The following is an 18,090-nucleotide window of genomic DNA, read 5'->3' on the forward strand; positions in this document are numbered from 1 at the left end:
CCCGGGTGAAACGTGAATTCAATCAAGCAAACGAAGCATGCCCAGAAGTAAACGAAGCCTATAAAAGCGCCATTGTGGAAGGGGATTTGGCTTTGCAAACATAATTGAACAATATTTATTATCAACCTGGACGGTTGATTATAATATCATCAACACATTCAAGGAAAGATTTAAAAAAATGATAAAATATTTATTAAAATTCCAAAGGTAAACGGCCTTGGAGGGTAAATACAAGCATAAGCAACAGATATACCAAAGAATTGTCATTGACAAAGCCGCCGACGATCCTTGTTAGCGGCTATAACGAAGAACAAAAGAGCAGAACAGAAATAGTCCCGTCGTTCGTACATGATATCAATATGTCATATGTGCATATTACCCACATATTTAATTACACCTATTATTATTATTATTAATTACTAAATCATCTTAGCTTTTCCCCATCAGGACAATGAAGCAGCAGCAATCTGATCCAGGCCGAGGTCCATTATTTCATATACACTTTCAAGGAACGTTGCTTCACTTGTACCAGGAAGCATACAATCCATCGCTTCTTCCACCCACTCTTCGATCACCGATTTCTTGCTCAACGTTTCTCTGCACATTATGCTACCGATGTCGAATGGTGTGAGCCCTCTCTTCGCCCCTTTCTTCAAAAGCATCGTTGAAATGCACAGTGTACGAGCACATTCAAGAGGCAGCTCCCATCCATGGAACTTGAGAACCGCGATATCTTCCTCTGCGTCGAGTGAATTTATGTACTCTAATGTCTCAGCATCATATGGTTGCTTGGCTTGTGACCAATACAGCCAGTCAAATGTACAATCTTCAAACTGAAACAACAAAGAATGTGGACACAGGATAAGTTTCGTTACGCATTACTACGACCAATATGACATTATAGTACTGCTAAAAGTAAAGAAAACTTACACTTGTTGGCAAGCAGTATCCATGGTCGATTGGAATAAGCACAGTTTGGCCATCTTCTTTTCTTCCCAATAGAATATTTCCAGCATGTCTATCTGCATTTGCCAATCTGATATCCAAAACAGAGATTTTGTGCACCTCCTTAGTAGGGAAAGCCGCAGCACCAAAATCCTCACAGCTGCCATTATTTTCCATGAACATCTGCAAGGAACCAATTTTAACTGATTTATCGGTCGGATGGTTGAACCCGTCGTGTAAACACCTGACCAATACTGTAGGAGGAACACCAGCAAAGCCAATATTGTCACTAAACATCGAACGGTGTCCACTTATTGGATGATCTAAAAGGTAAGCTGCAACTTCTCTAAACGCTCCTTCTCCAACTCTAGTTCCTTTCTTTAACCCTTCACCGTCTAGTGACAATGGAAGCCCCCGCGGATTGTTCAATGCCATTGGTTCCTCATCAATTGGCTTAAAAACAGACACATACTTCTTTCCTGATGAGTCTAACATAAGATATGCTCCCCCGGTTCCCTCCAAAGACCTAACTGGAAAATGTCCACGGTCTAAACCATCTAAAGTAGAGTTCACCAAATCCCAAATGGGTATTGGCAATTCAATCTTGGGGTTAATCACAATCGGCTCCATAACACTACCTCCATTAGGATATGGCCTTGGTGCAATCTCTTTATCATATTCATACTCTGTCCTATAACTTCCCTTATCCTCATTGTATTCCTTCTGATTGTTTTCCCTACACAACTCAGATTTACATTGTTCTTTGAAACTTGATGCCACAATAGAGAGCTCAAAGTTTTTATCAATGGGTTTGCCCCGAACTTTTGCCGATTTCCGAACAAACAAATATATGACTGCATCCTTTCTATTGCAAATATCGTCCACAAGGCTATGATCTTCTAGCGGCCTTCCCTCACACACAACTTCCTGCTCATCAACGTCCACAAACTCCTTTACCTTCTTTGCAATCTTCTCTTTTACATATGCAACATCCCTATCCCGCTCCACATGGAAGGTAAACTCTTTCCCACAATAGGTCTTGACATTAATGACCTGAAGATCTGAGAGCCTAAGCACCAAATGAAACACATTTCCATCAGTAACACCATAATCTCGAACCAACGAATTGTTTCGAGCCAATTCTCGACCTCCACAAACCAACTTCTGTTTCTTAACCACAAATCCTTTGCAGGATTGGATCCTTAACTTGACAGATTCAATAGATTCGGATGCAAAGATGGGCATAGGAATCGTGGAGCCCGAAACAGAAACATATATCCAAATGGATTCATTAGATTCCAAAGCAGATGGAGTAATTAGGCCATTAGGGGAAAGTAAGTGCTCATTGTGAACTGGACAAAGAGCAGCAACACCCGTAGACGACATTTTGAAAAAATGAAGTTAAATCAAACAGCCGAAATCGGGGCTTCAGTATTCAAAGAACAAGCGATGAGATCAAGAAATCACAACAACACAGCCATAGTTCTAGATTCAGCGACCATCTCAAGCAGAGAAAGACGATCAAAGAACAAACGTAACCCCCCAAGAGAAAAAGAATAGTAATAATAATAATAAGAAACTCAAAAAGAAAAGTCGAAGGCTAGCGATCCATTTCCATCTAAAACGGATCAAGAAATATAAAATTACCGATCAACTATAGAAGGCAACGGAATGTAAACTCCACACGAACCCTGAGAGAGGCTTCGGGGAAGTGTCTCCTTGCTGACAACAACAAATCAGGGGGATCGATCCGAGGAGGAGGAGGAGGAAAAAGAAACCTAGAGGATTAAGAAGGGAAACCAAAAAAGGGGATGGATTCTCACCGAACAGGAAGAATCAAAGAGAAAACGGAGGCGTTGGTGCTTAAATTTCAGGTTGGAAAGAGAGAAAATTGCGATAATTTCTGGTAATGGAGATTTGACGAAGGAAGTGGTGCAGAAAAATTAGGGATTGGGTGAAGACTGAGGGGGAAGAACAGGACAGAAGGCCAACCATCAAGAAGACGCGTGTAGACATCCGAGCTTTATACGCAGCGCGTCCGAATATTTGACTTTTTGACTTTTCAAATTTTATTTTTATTTAACTTTAATTAAAAATATTCCCAATTTTCCTATTGGTCCAATGTGTTGTTCCCTCTCCATTCTTTGGCTGCTCTCTTAATTGTTGTCCAACTCACCATCCTCTCTCCTTCCTTTATTTCCTTTTTTTTTTTAATTTAATTTCTTTTAAATCTTTTTTCTTTTTTTTTAAGAATATTATATTCTCATCGGATACTTTTGAAGAGATGCATCCAATTTTCAAACTCATTCAAATGGAAAATATATTTTCCCAAAGTCCTTTTTAAAAATAATTCAAAAGTTCTTTCATTATTCGAATATCTATCGTAACTTTTTAATTGACATTTATGATTCTCGATTATTTTATGAGTTTTTTGACACTAGATAGGCTCGTATACGTACTCCCTAAGTATGACTATAGGCTAGAACATGCTCACATCGTCAAATATCAACATAAAAAGAAAGAAGCCTAAATAATATCATATGTAACATACTAGAGAAGTAACTCATACTCGTGTGAGAAAATTATACTTTAATATAATGATGCACATAGTACTATCTTTCTTATCATTACATAAATTTTCTATGAGACATATATACATATGGTAATTCATTAGAATAGGTTATAGGTTATGTGTTATTCATGCACAAATCAATTCATCCAATCTAACTTGTAGGCGTTCCAACAACAAGCTCAAATATAGTTTCATGTTCATCCAATCTAAGTGTAGCCTACATTTTGTATAGTGGTAGAGAATATGGAAAACCAATCGCAAGAAGGTTGTTTTAACCCATAAAGAGATTTATGTAGTCGACATACTGTATTCTCCCCCTATCGGCGAAGACCTGGTGGTAAAGACATGTAGACTTTCCCGTCTAGATTACCATGGAGAAAGACATTTTGAACATAGAACTGATGAGTGAACCATTTTCAAGCAGCAACAATAGTGAGTAAGCAACGAAGTGCATCCTTTGCTACTAGCTGAGGTTTATATCGTTCAACAGAATCATCAGAGTTGTATTTAATCTTGTACACCCAACGACAGCCAATAGCTTTATGGCCAGGTGATAGAGGAAGAAGAAACCAAGTATGATTACGTTCAAAAGCTGCAATTTCAGCATTCATAGCCTGCTGCCACAATGGGGTCGCCAACTGCCTCGAGTTAGATTGGATGAATGTTCCCAAATTCAGCTTCATGTGATCCAATTTCACATACGATATTTCATCCATTTAGAATATCAAATTTAGTGTATATCCGTGAGTCAACCTCAATTAATTACCCAAATATATTAATAAAATACGAATGTGGACAAATATTTGTTTTAAATAAAAAAAAATTTAAAATAATAATGAGGTTATTTTAATTGATTTTGAAACCTCCACCAAATAGAATGGATATATATATATATATATTTTTTTTAAAAAAAGGGTTAGATTTAAAGTTTTGAAAATGAAATATTCCCGTTTGTATGTATCCGTTGCGTGAGCGTTGATGTCAGAGCAGACGCACCATTTCCCATTTGGTTCCACGAAGCTTCCACTTTTCCTGTCTCACACCAAATCCATTGTTTTTCAAATAATACTAATTATCCATCCTCCCTCATTTTAAACCAAATTAATTTTATTATAATCAAATTTCAAAAATACCCATAAATTTTAAAAAATAACTTTAACACTCGTACACTAAAAAAAGTTTAGAGATGATTTATGAGATGTAGATAGATGTTCGATGATAATTTTTTAATTTTTTTTTTTTTATTTTTTAAAGGAAGTGAAATAGTTTATTAATTTAAAATAATTTTTATTTTAAAAACAAAATGTCTCAAATTATTAGATTCTTGTTAACACTTCATTTTAAGGCATAAGTTCACTTATGTTGAAGGCCCAAGCCCATTATGCTCGTTCTTTTTTGTTGCTCATTTGTATTATGGGCCTTATTTTTGTTTAGTCTTGTTTTTTTTTTTTTTCCAAAAATTTTATTAAATTGCTTCATTTTATAAAATTAAATTATTACAATAATATTAACTAATTAAAATTAAAATTTTTAATAAATATATTTTGAGTAATATGATTTTAATTTCTTAGCTTTTGAGTTACTTAACGATCAATTTTAATAGTCATCTAATTTATTAAATTCTATAAACTTTTTTAATGGAAAATAATTATAGCCAAATATATTTTTAATAAAAAATACACAAAAAAAAAAAAAAAAAAAAAAAAACAGAGGTAAGAGGAAAAGAGCAAAATATAATGTTAATAAGAAATATGGCAACAATGTTTTAAAGTTATGATAGGTTAATTATGAATGATACACCAAAACTGTTATATTAACTTAATTTAACTAATTAAATATATTTAAGATGTTGCTAACTAATTAATTAATAATTTTAGTATTGGGATTTAGGCTATAAACCTCTTAATTAATTATCTAATTTTTAATAATGATTTTAATTATTTTATTAATAAATTAATATTAGCTATGGTATGAAAAATTCAAGGCTAGTGTTGGTTGACATATAAGAGGTACATGTTCAAGTAATAACCTAAAGTGTTAATGGTATAGGATAAAGTTGAGGTGTCTTATCCCAGTAACACTATTGATACAAACCAATTTGTAACTATTAGAAATGATTTGATCAAATCGTTTAGGAAGAGACAAATGAGTGAGAGTATCCTATATAATAACCCACCCGATGAACTTTGCTGCCTATGAAATTTTGATGTTGAGTATATTATAGCTTTTTTAGGTTATATATGAAATTTTGTGGTCATTGGATAAGGATAACTAGATAAACCAAGAAATGGTGTAAAATGACCATAATGCCTGTAAATAATTTACCTTCGGTCCATGACCTAGATGACCTCCAAATGCTATGAAACTCTGCAGTAGATCTTATTTTATCATGTTTGATGATTTTTTGAAGTTTGAAAGCTATTGGAACTCGTTAAGTAGCAAAACCAAGAATTAGAGGTAAAATGACCATAGTGCCCCTGAGGAAGACTACCTACAGGTTAAGCCCTAAATGACCTCAAAATATTTATGAAATATTGTATGAATCCTTATCTCAGGAGGTTGTATAAGGTAATGAAGTTTGAAGGTCATTAGAAAACCTTAGGTAGCAAAACCAAAATATGGGGAAAAACGTACATCATGATCCATATGACTTTACCTCCTAGGATGACTAATGAGGTATCCATGAAATAAGAGGTTCCTCACAAGTACCCTTGGTTGCTAATAAGATTCTACGTGCACAAGATCACGTTGGTCTATTTCTAAGAAGAGCTTTTAAGATCCAAGCGTGACGCAAGATATTATGCATAACTTAAGATCGCCAAGAATCCAAGAAAACACGTAGGTTAATGCAAATATCATGTTTAACAAGTTGCTAGGATCCATGCCCGAAGTAACCATGATCTCCTATCACGAAGAGCACCACGAGGGCCCTATTCCTCTTTAGGTGGGATGCCCTGCTATATGGACCATGAGCAGGATGCCATAAACAAGCTCTACAACTGTCAAGGTAAGAAGAATGCTAAGTACCCCTTAAGAATAAGGGACCAAGGTCCTCAAACTCAGAAACTCAAAAATGCTAGATAATACTCTAAACATGTCCAACTGTGGCCCATATCTCCCACCACGTGGTGTTTTCAGAGGCCATGTTTCCTTTTCTAGATGGGATGCCCTACACCATGTTTCTATTGCAGGATGTCATGTTTGGCCTCATGTTTCCCTCACCTAGATGAGATGCTCTACACCATGTTATGGGTACCCAAGGATTTGCAGGATGCCATGTTCAGGCATGCACCTATCATGTAACCTTTATAGTCTATGCCATGTTCATGCATGCAAAAATCAGGTGACCTTTACGGTCTATGTCATGTTCATGCATGCATTGATCACGTGACCCTTATGGTCTATTATGGGGAGTAGTCTAAGACCACGATTGAACAAGAAGAGAGTAAGTTACCTTAGCCAAGAAACAAGAACCTACTAAGACCTCCCACGGTACATCATGCCCATGACTTAGACTGCGTTCTATACATCATGCCCATGACTTAGACTGCGTTGCTTGGAACGCAGGAAGCCTTGAGCGTAGGTATTAAGACAGTGTCGCCTGGAACGCATGAAGCCTCGGACACAGGTTGATAGATTTATGACTAGTACCACAATATCGTAAGGGGAGTGTCTTGGAGGATGAATTAAGAAACAGAACAAGAACTTATGACAAGAAAAAGAACAAGAATAAGAAAAGAAAGAGTGTGGTACCCTAGCATACTAAGGGCACGATTAAGAGCCTACAAGTAGGTTGCTTATTGAGTCTTTGTACTCATTCCTTATTCTTCATTTTTTTCAGGCAATAAGGAGCTGGTTGAGGTCGGAAGCGAACTCTGGAGCAGGTGCCATAGACAAACCTCACCCATCATCCTCAACTTTTTGGTTTTAAAATGTCTTGTGTCATTCCTTATTTTATACTTCACCTGTTGTGTTGTGTTTTAAATATTTTGCATAAACTTTATTTTGATATAATATAAATATAATGTATGTTACGTTCTAAATTTCGTTTGTTTTATTTCGCGAAAAATTTACCCGTCTTTTGGAGCCATCGAGTCAGCCCGATCCTTACATAATAATACTTTCTTCTCTTAAGACCACTCTGACTGTTAGTCATGTTGTTTGAGCATCCCGAATCAATGATCCAGTCATCCTCGTAGTCAATATGATCTCCCATCATCACCATGAGCGCTACCTCGTCTTCTTCTATGGGACATAGTACCTCTGCATCCCATTCATCCTTCATCTCCTTTTTAGAGGTTTCTATATTGCTTTCGACAAACTTTTTTCTAGACCAACAATCTCTAGACATGTGAGCCTTCTTCTCGCAATTGTAACAAATATTTTCAAATCTCTTCCCTTGAGAGCTCTTGTTGTCGTTCTTCTGATCTCTCCCTGGTTGTGTAGTTCCTTGGTGGCTTTTTCTTTTGTCACACTTTTTTTTATCCACGTTTGGTAGACGACTTATTGTTGCTTCGACTTTCACTTGTGTAGAATTGATAAGGCAATCTTAATCCTCAGTTCAACGATCCAAGCTTTTGTTGAAGCAAGAACCCTTGAATAAAAGAAATTAACCTCCTTATACAAAATTCGAATCAACCAAGAGATAAGGCTATAATTAGATTACTTCTTAAGATCAAAAATCTACCAGCAAGATTTGGAACTTTTTTCTAAATTGAGTCTATCCACAATCGAACTTGATCGAGACTTGATTGAATGACTCAGATGCAATCTACCACAAGAATTGTTCATTTAGCTTTTGCACAATTTGACTCTAATTCTATGCACTCCATCTTTGAGAAGTTTGTTGAGTATGCATAGCTAAAGCTCGAGCCTTTAGAATTTGCACTTTCCTTATGTACACCTATAAACAAGTTATTGTTGGCCACCCATAGAATCAATGTAGGTAGTTTAATGGTTTCCGGGAGAGTCATGGACGCAATGTTGATTATCCTGTGCCTACATGACTTCGATATCATCTTAGGGATAGACTGGCTAGGGGAGAACCATGCATCCAATAGATTATAATGCATGCATAGTGAACTTCAGACTCCTGTTCGGGGAGAGCTTCATGCAGGGGTTGCTATATGCAATACTGCTTGATTATCACAATACAACAATACTAGTTCGGACAGCGGAACTTTCAAGTCTTAAAGAATGTATCTCAGCCAAGTTAACTCTAAACAAGTATTTGTTGTAGCTCGATACTCGACTTCTACTAGTGATCTGGACACATTGATTTGTTTTTTAGACTTCCAAGAAATAATTGAATTCCTCAAGAAGATGCAAAACCCAGAAATAGACATTCTGGTAGTTCGACAACCACCCTAGTCAGAATCGTAATATGGTTGTAATCTTAAGTTGTTTTCAGATGGTAGTAGAAATCCTTGAACAGGAGTACCTTTAATGTATCTCATAACTTGAAGAGCGGCCTCCCAATGTGATTTTCTGGCTTCATGCATAAATTGATTAAGCATACGAACTGAATACACTATGTTAGGCCTAGTAACAGTTACAAATATTAATCTGTCAATCAATCGTCTTTATTTGCTTGGATCATTCAACTTTTTCTCCTTCTTTAAAGTTTCAAATTTTGCTCCATAGGAAATTTTTCTAGACGTGCTCCCGTAAGACTTGTGTCTTGAAGAATGTCTAATGCATACTTCATTTGAGACATAAAAATTCCTTTTCTAGATTAGAAAATATTTCAAATTCCCTAAATCTTTGACAAGAAATTTCTCGAGTAAACAAGTCTTGAGAAGTTGAATTTCTTTGAGATGTTTGTCTGTCAACAGAATATCATGAGCATAGATAAAAATTATAGTGAAAGAAGTACCTCTACTCCTAGTAAATAAAGTGTAATATGCTTTTGACTGAGTGTAGCCTGCATTTTGTATAGTCGTAGAGAATATGGAGAACCAATTGAGAGAAGGTTGTTTTAACCCATAAAGAGATTTATGTAGTCGACATACTATATTCTCCTCCTATCGGTGAAGACATGGTGGTAAAGACATGTAGACTTCCTCGTCTAAATTAACATGAAGAAAGACATTTTGAACATACAACGGATAAGTGAACCATTTTTAAGCAGCAACAATAGTGAGTAAGCAACAAAGTGTATCCCTTTGCTACCACCGAGGATTATATCATTGAACAGAACCATCAGAGTTGTATTTAATCTTGTACACCCAATGACAACCAATAGCTTCATGGCTAGGTGGTAGAGAAAGAAGAGACCAAGTATGATTACGTTCCAAAGCTGCAATTTCAGCATTCATAACCCACTGCCACAATGGGTCGTCAACTACCTCATTAAAGGTTTTAGGCTATGTCTGGGCTATAATAAGAGCTAGAAAATTACATTGAGTAGGAAAAAAAACGAGAGAATGAAAGGTAATGATGAAAGGGATACTTGGTGCCAATGCTGGGACTTGAGCTAAAGGTTAAATGATTGGCCGGAGAAGACATCTCATAATCATTATGCCAAGCTGGAGGTTGTTTGGTACTAGTAGAACATCGGAGTGGAACAAATATATCAGGCGGGATAAAATTAGAATTAGTGGGTGAATCTAGAGAAGGAATAGAAGGTGGAGGAGACGACGGAATAGGAGGAGCTAGACGTAATTAATGACGACTTCAGGGTTAATTTGGTACTTTTGTAAATATATATATATATATGAACGCTGGTGGAACCCAACGTTGAAGAATGCTTAAACTTGAACCACATTTGCATTTAAATCTATTCTTCTTCTTAACTTTATTCAAATTCACAAGTGTTAAGAAACTTACAATATTCCTATTTTCTCCTACGGACTACTAATTCACAATCTTTTCTTTTCTTTCCTTTCCCTCTTTGTTTGGGAGGTGAGAAAACAACACAATTTCAACAGAACAACTCCAGATTATCAAAACTACAATACTCCTCCAACTCTCCAATGCAAATATTAGTCTCCGAATTCGGAATCGACACGACCCCGGTTTCGAAATCACAACACAATCCAAACCACTCACTTTCTCTAAAAGGGCTTTGATCATCATCTTGAACTTCAGATTCAAACAACAATGATGGAGGACGTAAAGGTCGAGAGAAACCATTGTCGATATCGATATCGTCGAACGTCTCAGATTTGACATGAATGGCTGCTACTTCTGGGCTGAAGGATTGACATGAAGGCTCATCATCATGTGGCCTTTGTTCTTGTTTTGGTGGCATTGGGTATGGCAATGAAGGCTTTTGGAGTTGTTGTTGTTGTGTTTTGGAATGAAGAGGTCTGTTGCAAGTGTGTGTTCCTTTGTAGGTTACCTCGTAAATTGTTGGATCATTGTCTGATTTTTGAACTTGTTTTGTTGCTTTACATCCCAAGGTAAAGCGATGCGAGCATCTAAAATAGCCTCTGCATGATAACCAAATGTCAATCCACCAAACCCAAATACAAACCTCTAAAACCCAGAAGAGAAGAAGATTAGAAGTTTGAATCGGTAAGAACCTGGGGAATTTGGATCCAAGAATGTCCTTTTGGCCATACTTTCTCCAGCTAAACCCATCATGAAGAGGGCCTTCAACGGCAGAGGCAGAGGCAGAGGCAGAGGCAGAAGCAACCTTAACCTGCTCACTCCATTTGGGCATTACCTTTCTGCAAAACCCAAATCCCCAAAACCCCAATAAGAATTCGGAATCAACAACAACAACGAGCAGTGGGTAACACAGGAATTACCTCTTCTTGGTCGGAACAGGGGTGGATTTGAGGGCGGCAGCAGGGGCGAGAGAGACAAGGGCGTTGTCGTAGGAACGAAGAATCTGATCGATGAGGTGAATGGCATGGGAGGAAGAAGAAGGATGGAGATGGGTTCGGAGTTGGTTAGCGAGGTGTTTGCCTCGGTTGAGCTGTTGGATTAGAGCCATAAGTTCCATGGTGGTGGGAGAAGGGAAGGAAGGGGGGATATTATTATAAAGGAAGGGGAGAAACTGAGACTTGATGATGATGGGGGGTGGGGGGATTGAAGAAATTGGGAGGAAAGGACAAGGAAAAGATATGTAATTAATTGAATTGAATTGAATTGAATTGTATTGTATTGTGTTTGGGGATTGGAAAGGGTCCAATTTTATATTCACTGCTTCTTCATATGAATCAACAAAATCAAATAATTTCACCTTCTTATCTTTGTTTTTGTAGTAACGCGGAAGAGAGTGAGAAGATTCCTAACATTTTTCTTCACAAATTTGACAACCACAATTATTGAATTGGTTGATTACTTGTTGTATACCATTATTCTTCCATGGCTTGATTACACCAACATCACCTAGATCGATGAAGTTCCCAAATCAGTTAACATACCAAATCATCTTTTTCAAGTAATAAGCTAAAATATTTATACTGTATAGATGAAGATGGGTGTTTTATTCTCGTAACAACACTATTGATACGACTCACTTTACAAATGTTACAAATGATTTGATTCAAATGGTTCGTGTGACATGTGGGTGGAGTATTCTATATAATGAATTTGTATAAAACTAGATCATAAAATATTTTCTCTGTTTATAAATTTAATAATTTAGAAGATTAATATTTTATAACATGATCACATGTGACTCAGTTTAATCTTGAGTGACTTATGAACTTCTATGTGTGAGAGCTCGACTCAATTTAATCTCAAGTCACTTTAACGTTGGACATATGTAAAAAAAAAAAGAAATAATAATAATAAAATATACCATAATTGAACTAACGCGTGTAATACGATGTAGATGTGTGGGAGGAAGAGATGACATTTCATATCAATTTTTAGTAAAATTGATTTCAATTAAAAAAAAAAAAAACAATAAATAACTATCAAATACATTTCTTTTCTATTTTATATTCTTTTTAAAAAAATGTATAAAAAATGTAATTAAATATATTTCTATTTCTTCCTAAATAAACCAGAAAAAGAAATGTTGTAATGGTCGAAAAGAACCATGCTGTGACCACCACGCGTGAGTTCAATGTTTAAATATCTGGTGCGTGACTCTAACGCTCACATAGGCACGTTTGAATCAGAGACTAAACCAGTTTACCATTTATGTTGCATTATTAATGTTAAGGCTTACAAGTCTGAATGATCTATTGACATAGCTAAATTAAGGCTCATATAGGAATATTTAAGAATTCTATTGACATAACTAAGTTAAGGTTTTCAAGTCTGTCAGAATGATAAGGATTTGAGGACCCAGTTAATGTTGGTTTGATTTTTCTTTACCACAAATCCACGTCTGCACAGTTTAGTTCACAAAAAATACAATTAATTTATTTCAAGTTGTCTGATACGTGTCCTTTGTCCATAGGTGGTCCCTACACATACTTATTATAGGCCACCATGACCATCGAGTAATTAATTATAAAAGTACTTCTTTTTTTCTTCTTTTTTTTAAATTTTTTTTTATTCAAGTTATAAAATATAAGTAAAATATATTTCCATTACAAGAAAAAAAAAATATATTTAACTCTCATCTTATTATATTTTAATAATTAGAAAATAAAATTATACGCTATTCCTTCAAAATAAATAAATTATTAAATTAATAAAAATATATCCTTTTAACTTTTTTTAAATGTTCATTCAATAATATTTTTTAATTTTTTAAAAAATTAAAAAATACCTCTTTCAAATGGGATTTTAAAAAATTGTTATGGTTAATATTTTATTTTTAAAATATCACTAAATAAATAAAGAAAGTTAAAAAAATTTATGTTTTTTTTCCACAAATACCTTCTGACTTATGTTTTTTTTTTTTTTTTTCTTTTTAAAAACTTCAAAAACATTTTAAACTTTTTTAAACACTTAGAAAAATATTATTACCATTAGTATATAGATGAAACCGTTAGTAATCCATTTTAAAAATATCCATAAATTTTAAAAAATAACAGTAAAAAGTTTGAAGATAACCTTATCCTGAGTAGAAAGACAATTTCCATTCATATATTGATTTTTTTTTTTTTTTAGATTAAAGGAGTTAAAGTTAAAGATTATTAATGAATTCGTGTATTTTTTAACACTATTGAAACTTCAGGAGTACTCTTGAAATGAAATACTAAAGTTTTGAAATTTTAAAAGTAATTTTGAGATAAAGTATATTTTTATTAATTTAGCGAATTAAGAAATGACAAATAAATAAATAAATAAAAATAAAAGCAAATGTGGTGGAATTGTGGTTTTATGCACCCATAGAAATAAATATGGTACACCAGTTTTATGATATGTTAGTTTGTAGATTAGATGGAGAGGGTTTGACTAGTCCACCCAAATATCAAATTCCTTTCATTGTAACCTAATATATTAATTAATATTCAAACGCTAATATTATTTTTTATAGGTAAATAGTTTTTTTTTTTTAGTTTAAGAGTACAAATTAAACATTTAAATTAAATTATTATAATATTATCAACTGAATGGATTCTACACCATATTCTAAAAAAACTATTCCTAGCAGCATTTAAATTTTGTGTCTAATAAATTTTTAAAAATTGATTTTTTAAACTTTGTTTAATTGAAAAATTAATAAATTAGTGCAAATAAAATTGTAATTTTAATTGGATAAGATGAAAAACAATAAAAAAAAAAAAAAAAAAAAAAGATTTAGAAGTTTGAAAAGAGAATGCATTAATTGAAAAAGGAAAAAGAGAAAGTGTGAATGAAAGTAAATTTTACGGCAAAACAAAACAAAAGAAAACAAGTTTCTAAGAAATTTCGTATGAAATGTTTGAGAAACTTTTGTTTGGTTCAATTTGCCCACAAAACACGCTCGCCTCACAAATCCCTTCACTCCAATTTGTGGGCCATAATCTTTCTTTCTATTCTTCCACCACTTTTTTAGTTTTTTTTTATTTAAAGACCCTACATTTACGCATATTTACGTTGTTTGATGCTCATCTCTAATGTGGAAATATAACTCTTAGAATGAACATCAATTATAACATCATTTACCCATGTTGAAGGATGAAAGAATGTACTGAACCTTAGTTACGTTGTTGATGCCTCATGTAGGCTTCTCAAGAAGTTTAAGATAACCCTCGTATCTCAGTCCAACATAATGGATGTTAGCACACCATGAAATTATAATACCTCTTATATATATAATTGAGCCCACTTATGCATATCTACAGAGTAGGTTATTTTATCAAGGATGAAATGAACTAATCTAGTAATTTATAGTGATGCCTCTAAGCATGGGTTAGGGTGCGTACTTATGCAGAACGGGAGAGTTATTGCTTATGCCTCTCGGTAGTTGAAGAACTATGAACGCAACTACCTAACTCATGATTTAGAGTTAGCTGCTGTGGTGTTTGCTCTGAAGATATGGAGACATTATCTGTACGGTGAGAGGATACAAGTATATACAGATCATACGAGTCTCAAATATCTGTTCACCCAGAAAGAGCTCAACATGAGGCAACATCGATGGTTGAAGTTAGTGAAAGATCCTACATCACCCTGGTAAAGCTAATGTGGTAGCTGATGCCTTGAGTCGTAAGACAGCTCACTCATCTGCAATGTTGACGAGACAACCCAACATTCATATGGAGTTTGAACGAGCTCAGATAGCTGTGTTGGTCAGGGAAGCAACAACTCAGCTAGCTCTTATGACTATCTGTCCGACGTTGCAGTAACAAATTATTCAGGGTCAGCAGAAGGACCCTTATTTTTTAAAAGTTGTGAAGCAACTTGAGACTGAACAAGTCGAGGATTTCTTGATAACCGGTGATGGATGTTTGAAGTGGCAGAATCGAACTTGTGTGCCAAACGATGTAGAGATCAAAAGGAAGATTCTATCTGAGGCACATGAGTCTTCTTATACCGTACATCCAGGTGCCACAAAGATGTATCAGGACTTAAAAACATGCTTTTGGTGGCCTGGAATGAAGAAAGATGTTGCTGAACATGTAAGTAGATGTTTAACTTGTCAACAAGTTAAGGCACCTAGAAAGAAACCTGCTCGGTTATTGCAACCTCTTAATGTGCCCCAGTGAAAGTGGGAAGAAGTGACCATGGAATGGGTTGTTGTGGATAGATTAACTAAGACAGCTCATTTTATACCAGGAAAGTCTACGTATTCAGTTGACAAGTGGGCACAATTGTATTTAAAGGAGGTTGTAAGGTTGCATGGTGTACCTGTTTCTGTTGTGTCTGATAGGGATGCACGGTTTACTTCTCGATTCTGGAAGAGTCTTCAGGAAGCCCTTGGTACACAACTGAAGTTTAGTACAGCGTTCCATCCTCAGACAGATGGACAGACAGAGAGATTAAATCAGATTCTTGAGGACATGTTGCGTGCATGTGTACTTGATTTTGCTGGTGGTTGGGACACCTACCTATATTTGGTGGAATTTGCCTATAACAATAGTTATCAGACAACCATTCAGGTGGCTCTTTTTGAAGCACTTTATGGACGGAGGTGTCGAACTCCGATTTATTGGGAGGAGGTAGGTAGTAAACAGCTGTTAGGTCCAGATTTGCTACGGACGACCAATGAGGCAATTCAGAAGATTAGGAAGAGAATTTTGACCGCCCAAAGTCGTCAGAAGAGTTATGTTGATGTTAGGAGGAAGGACCTAGAGTTTGAGGTGGGGGACCATGTGTTCCTAAAGATTGCACCAATTCGTGGTGTTTTGCGATTTGGTAAGAAGGGAAAGCTTAGCCCACGTTTTATTGGACCTTTTGAGATCCTCGAAAGAGTTGGCTCAGTAGCCTATAGGTTGGCATTACCGCCAGCGTTGGATGCTGTACATAATGTTTTCCATGTTTCGATGCTGAGGAAGTATGTTGCAGATCCTATGCATATTCTTCATTTTGAAGACGTGGAGTTAAAGGAGGACTTAAGCAATGAAGAACAACCTGTTAAAATTTGGCCCAGGAAGTGAGATCTTTGCGTAGCAGAGATATTCCCTTTGTTAAAGTTTTATGGAAGAATCAGTAAGTTAGTGAAGCTATTTGGGAAAAAGAAGAGGAGTTTAAACGAGAATATCCACACTTGTTTATAGAGTTAGAAACTTTCGAAGACGAAAGTCGCTGAAAGGAAGGTAGAATTGTAATGATCTAAAATAAATAAATAAATAAATGTTTATATGCGTTGTATTGATATTTAAGGAGCTGCTTCGTAATGGAGGAAGAGGATAGTGACACACGTGGGTTGGAGAAGGCCGAACGTCGAGGAAAGAAGGGTTTGTGAGTTGGTGGAATGAAGGTTATAAAGGTCTGGTATAAAGGTTTTAAAAGTAGAATAGAGGAATAGAAAAAAAAAAAAAAAAAAAAAAGAAAAAAAAAAAAAAGAAAGAGAGAAATCAGAGAAAGGAGAATCTTACCCATATGCTCGGTAAATCGTAAGGTTCTGCAGCGTTTGGTGTGTTAGTGTGCAAACGTGAGGATGGGGGATGAGTGTGGTGATTTTCAGCCATTGAAGCTCTGAACTTAAGTTGATTTAAGCGTTTGTCTCAAAGGTAACGAAAAATCCATTTGTCCGAACTTTTAAATCTCGATATCATAGTCTATATTGCGTAATAAGTTATGAAATAGGGCTTGTTAGAATCATAGTAAGGAGATCTACAAAGTTGTAGAACGAATCCAGATGAAATTCGGATTATAGAAGTAAGATATGGCTTAGGGATACAACGGGTATTAATGGAAAAGTTTGGAAAAAATTGCAGAAAACAGAGGTTGAAGACGAGTGCGTGAGAGACACGCGGGGTGTGTGGGAGTCCAGAGTGAGAGCGCGACTGTGCGCAGATCAGTCGCGTGAGAAATATACACCGAGTGTGTGGAGGCGCGTGAGTGCGAGTGCGTCATCGTTTTGGCTCTCGATTTGTCCTGTTCGACTCCTTTTGATCTGTCCTATTAAAATTGGTATATACTTATCTTGAAATTGGTGAAATATAGGTCTAATAGGAAGGAATTGTATTGAAATACCTTATTAAACGTACATCCAAGGAAAGAGAAGTTCAAAACCAAGTAAGTAGCATATCGATCTTTGAACTAGTTCTTAACTTATGTTACAACCTGTGAGTATGTTGTTTACTTGAGTAAGAGCTTAGTATGGTAATATGTGTTGTGATGATATTGTTTGTCTAACTGTGTATTGTGACTGCTTGCCTGTGATGTAAGCATGATATAAATGATTGCTAGAATGTTCTATGTGTTGAACATGATGAATGTATGAAAGCATGCAGTAAATGTGAGTATGTTATGCATGCTAATGGAAAGGTTATGACTTTAGGATATGCTTATTGGTTGTTGAGCCATGACTTATTTGTATGAGTATGATATTCTACTAATTCCCGCGGAATGCCTGACCAACACGCTGTGTGCTAAGTCAGGGAGCATGAGTACTCCTGACCGTTGGTATATGAGTTAAACAGGCTGCCAGAGAAATTAGTAGATGGGCCGTATTTGACCAAAAGCGAGTCTTACATACAAGTCCGAAAATTTGAGATAAGCATATCAAGAGAGAGTCAGTAACCTAAGCTGGAGGTAGTTGAGATATCTCATTATTGAACAGATGA

The 18,090-nt window shown here is 35.6% G+C and overlaps 2 protein-coding genes across 2 annotated transcripts; both read right to left on the bottom strand.

Annotated features, from left to right (window-relative positions):
• Nucleotides 1–169: 169 nt before the first annotated feature.
• On the bottom strand, nt 170–2,949 carry LOC111806914 (phosphatidylinositol 4-kinase gamma 4). The gene is made up of 2 exons (XM_023692437.2): nt 931–2,949; nt 170–833 (listed from the first exon to the last, which is right to left on the bottom strand). Exons 1-2 carry the CDS (start codon nt 2,329–2,331, stop codon nt 444–446), a joined length of 1,791 nt encoding a protein of 596 aa, XP_023548205.2. The 5' UTR covers nt 2,332–2,949; the 3' UTR covers nt 170–443.
• Nucleotides 2,950–10,263: 7,314 nt separating this feature from the next.
• LOC111807493 (putative WRKY transcription factor 46) lies at nt 10,264–11,552 on the bottom strand. The gene is made up of 3 exons (XM_023693236.2): nt 11,272–11,552; nt 11,044–11,190; nt 10,264–10,950 (listed from the first exon to the last, which is right to left on the bottom strand). The coding sequence occupies exons 1-3, from the start codon at nt 11,466–11,468 to the stop codon at nt 10,440–10,442; spliced, it is 855 nt and encodes a 284-aa protein (XP_023549004.2). The 5' UTR covers nt 11,469–11,552; the 3' UTR covers nt 10,264–10,439.
• Between the last annotated feature and the right edge of the window lie 6,538 nt (nt 11,553–18,090).

The sequence above is a fragment of the Cucurbita pepo genome, chromosome 12, assembly GCF_057944985.1.
Source record: "Cucurbita pepo subsp. pepo isolate OVF chromosome 12, ASM5794498v1, whole genome shotgun sequence".
Taxonomy (NCBI): Eukaryota; Viridiplantae; Streptophyta; class Magnoliopsida; order Cucurbitales; family Cucurbitaceae; genus Cucurbita; species Cucurbita pepo.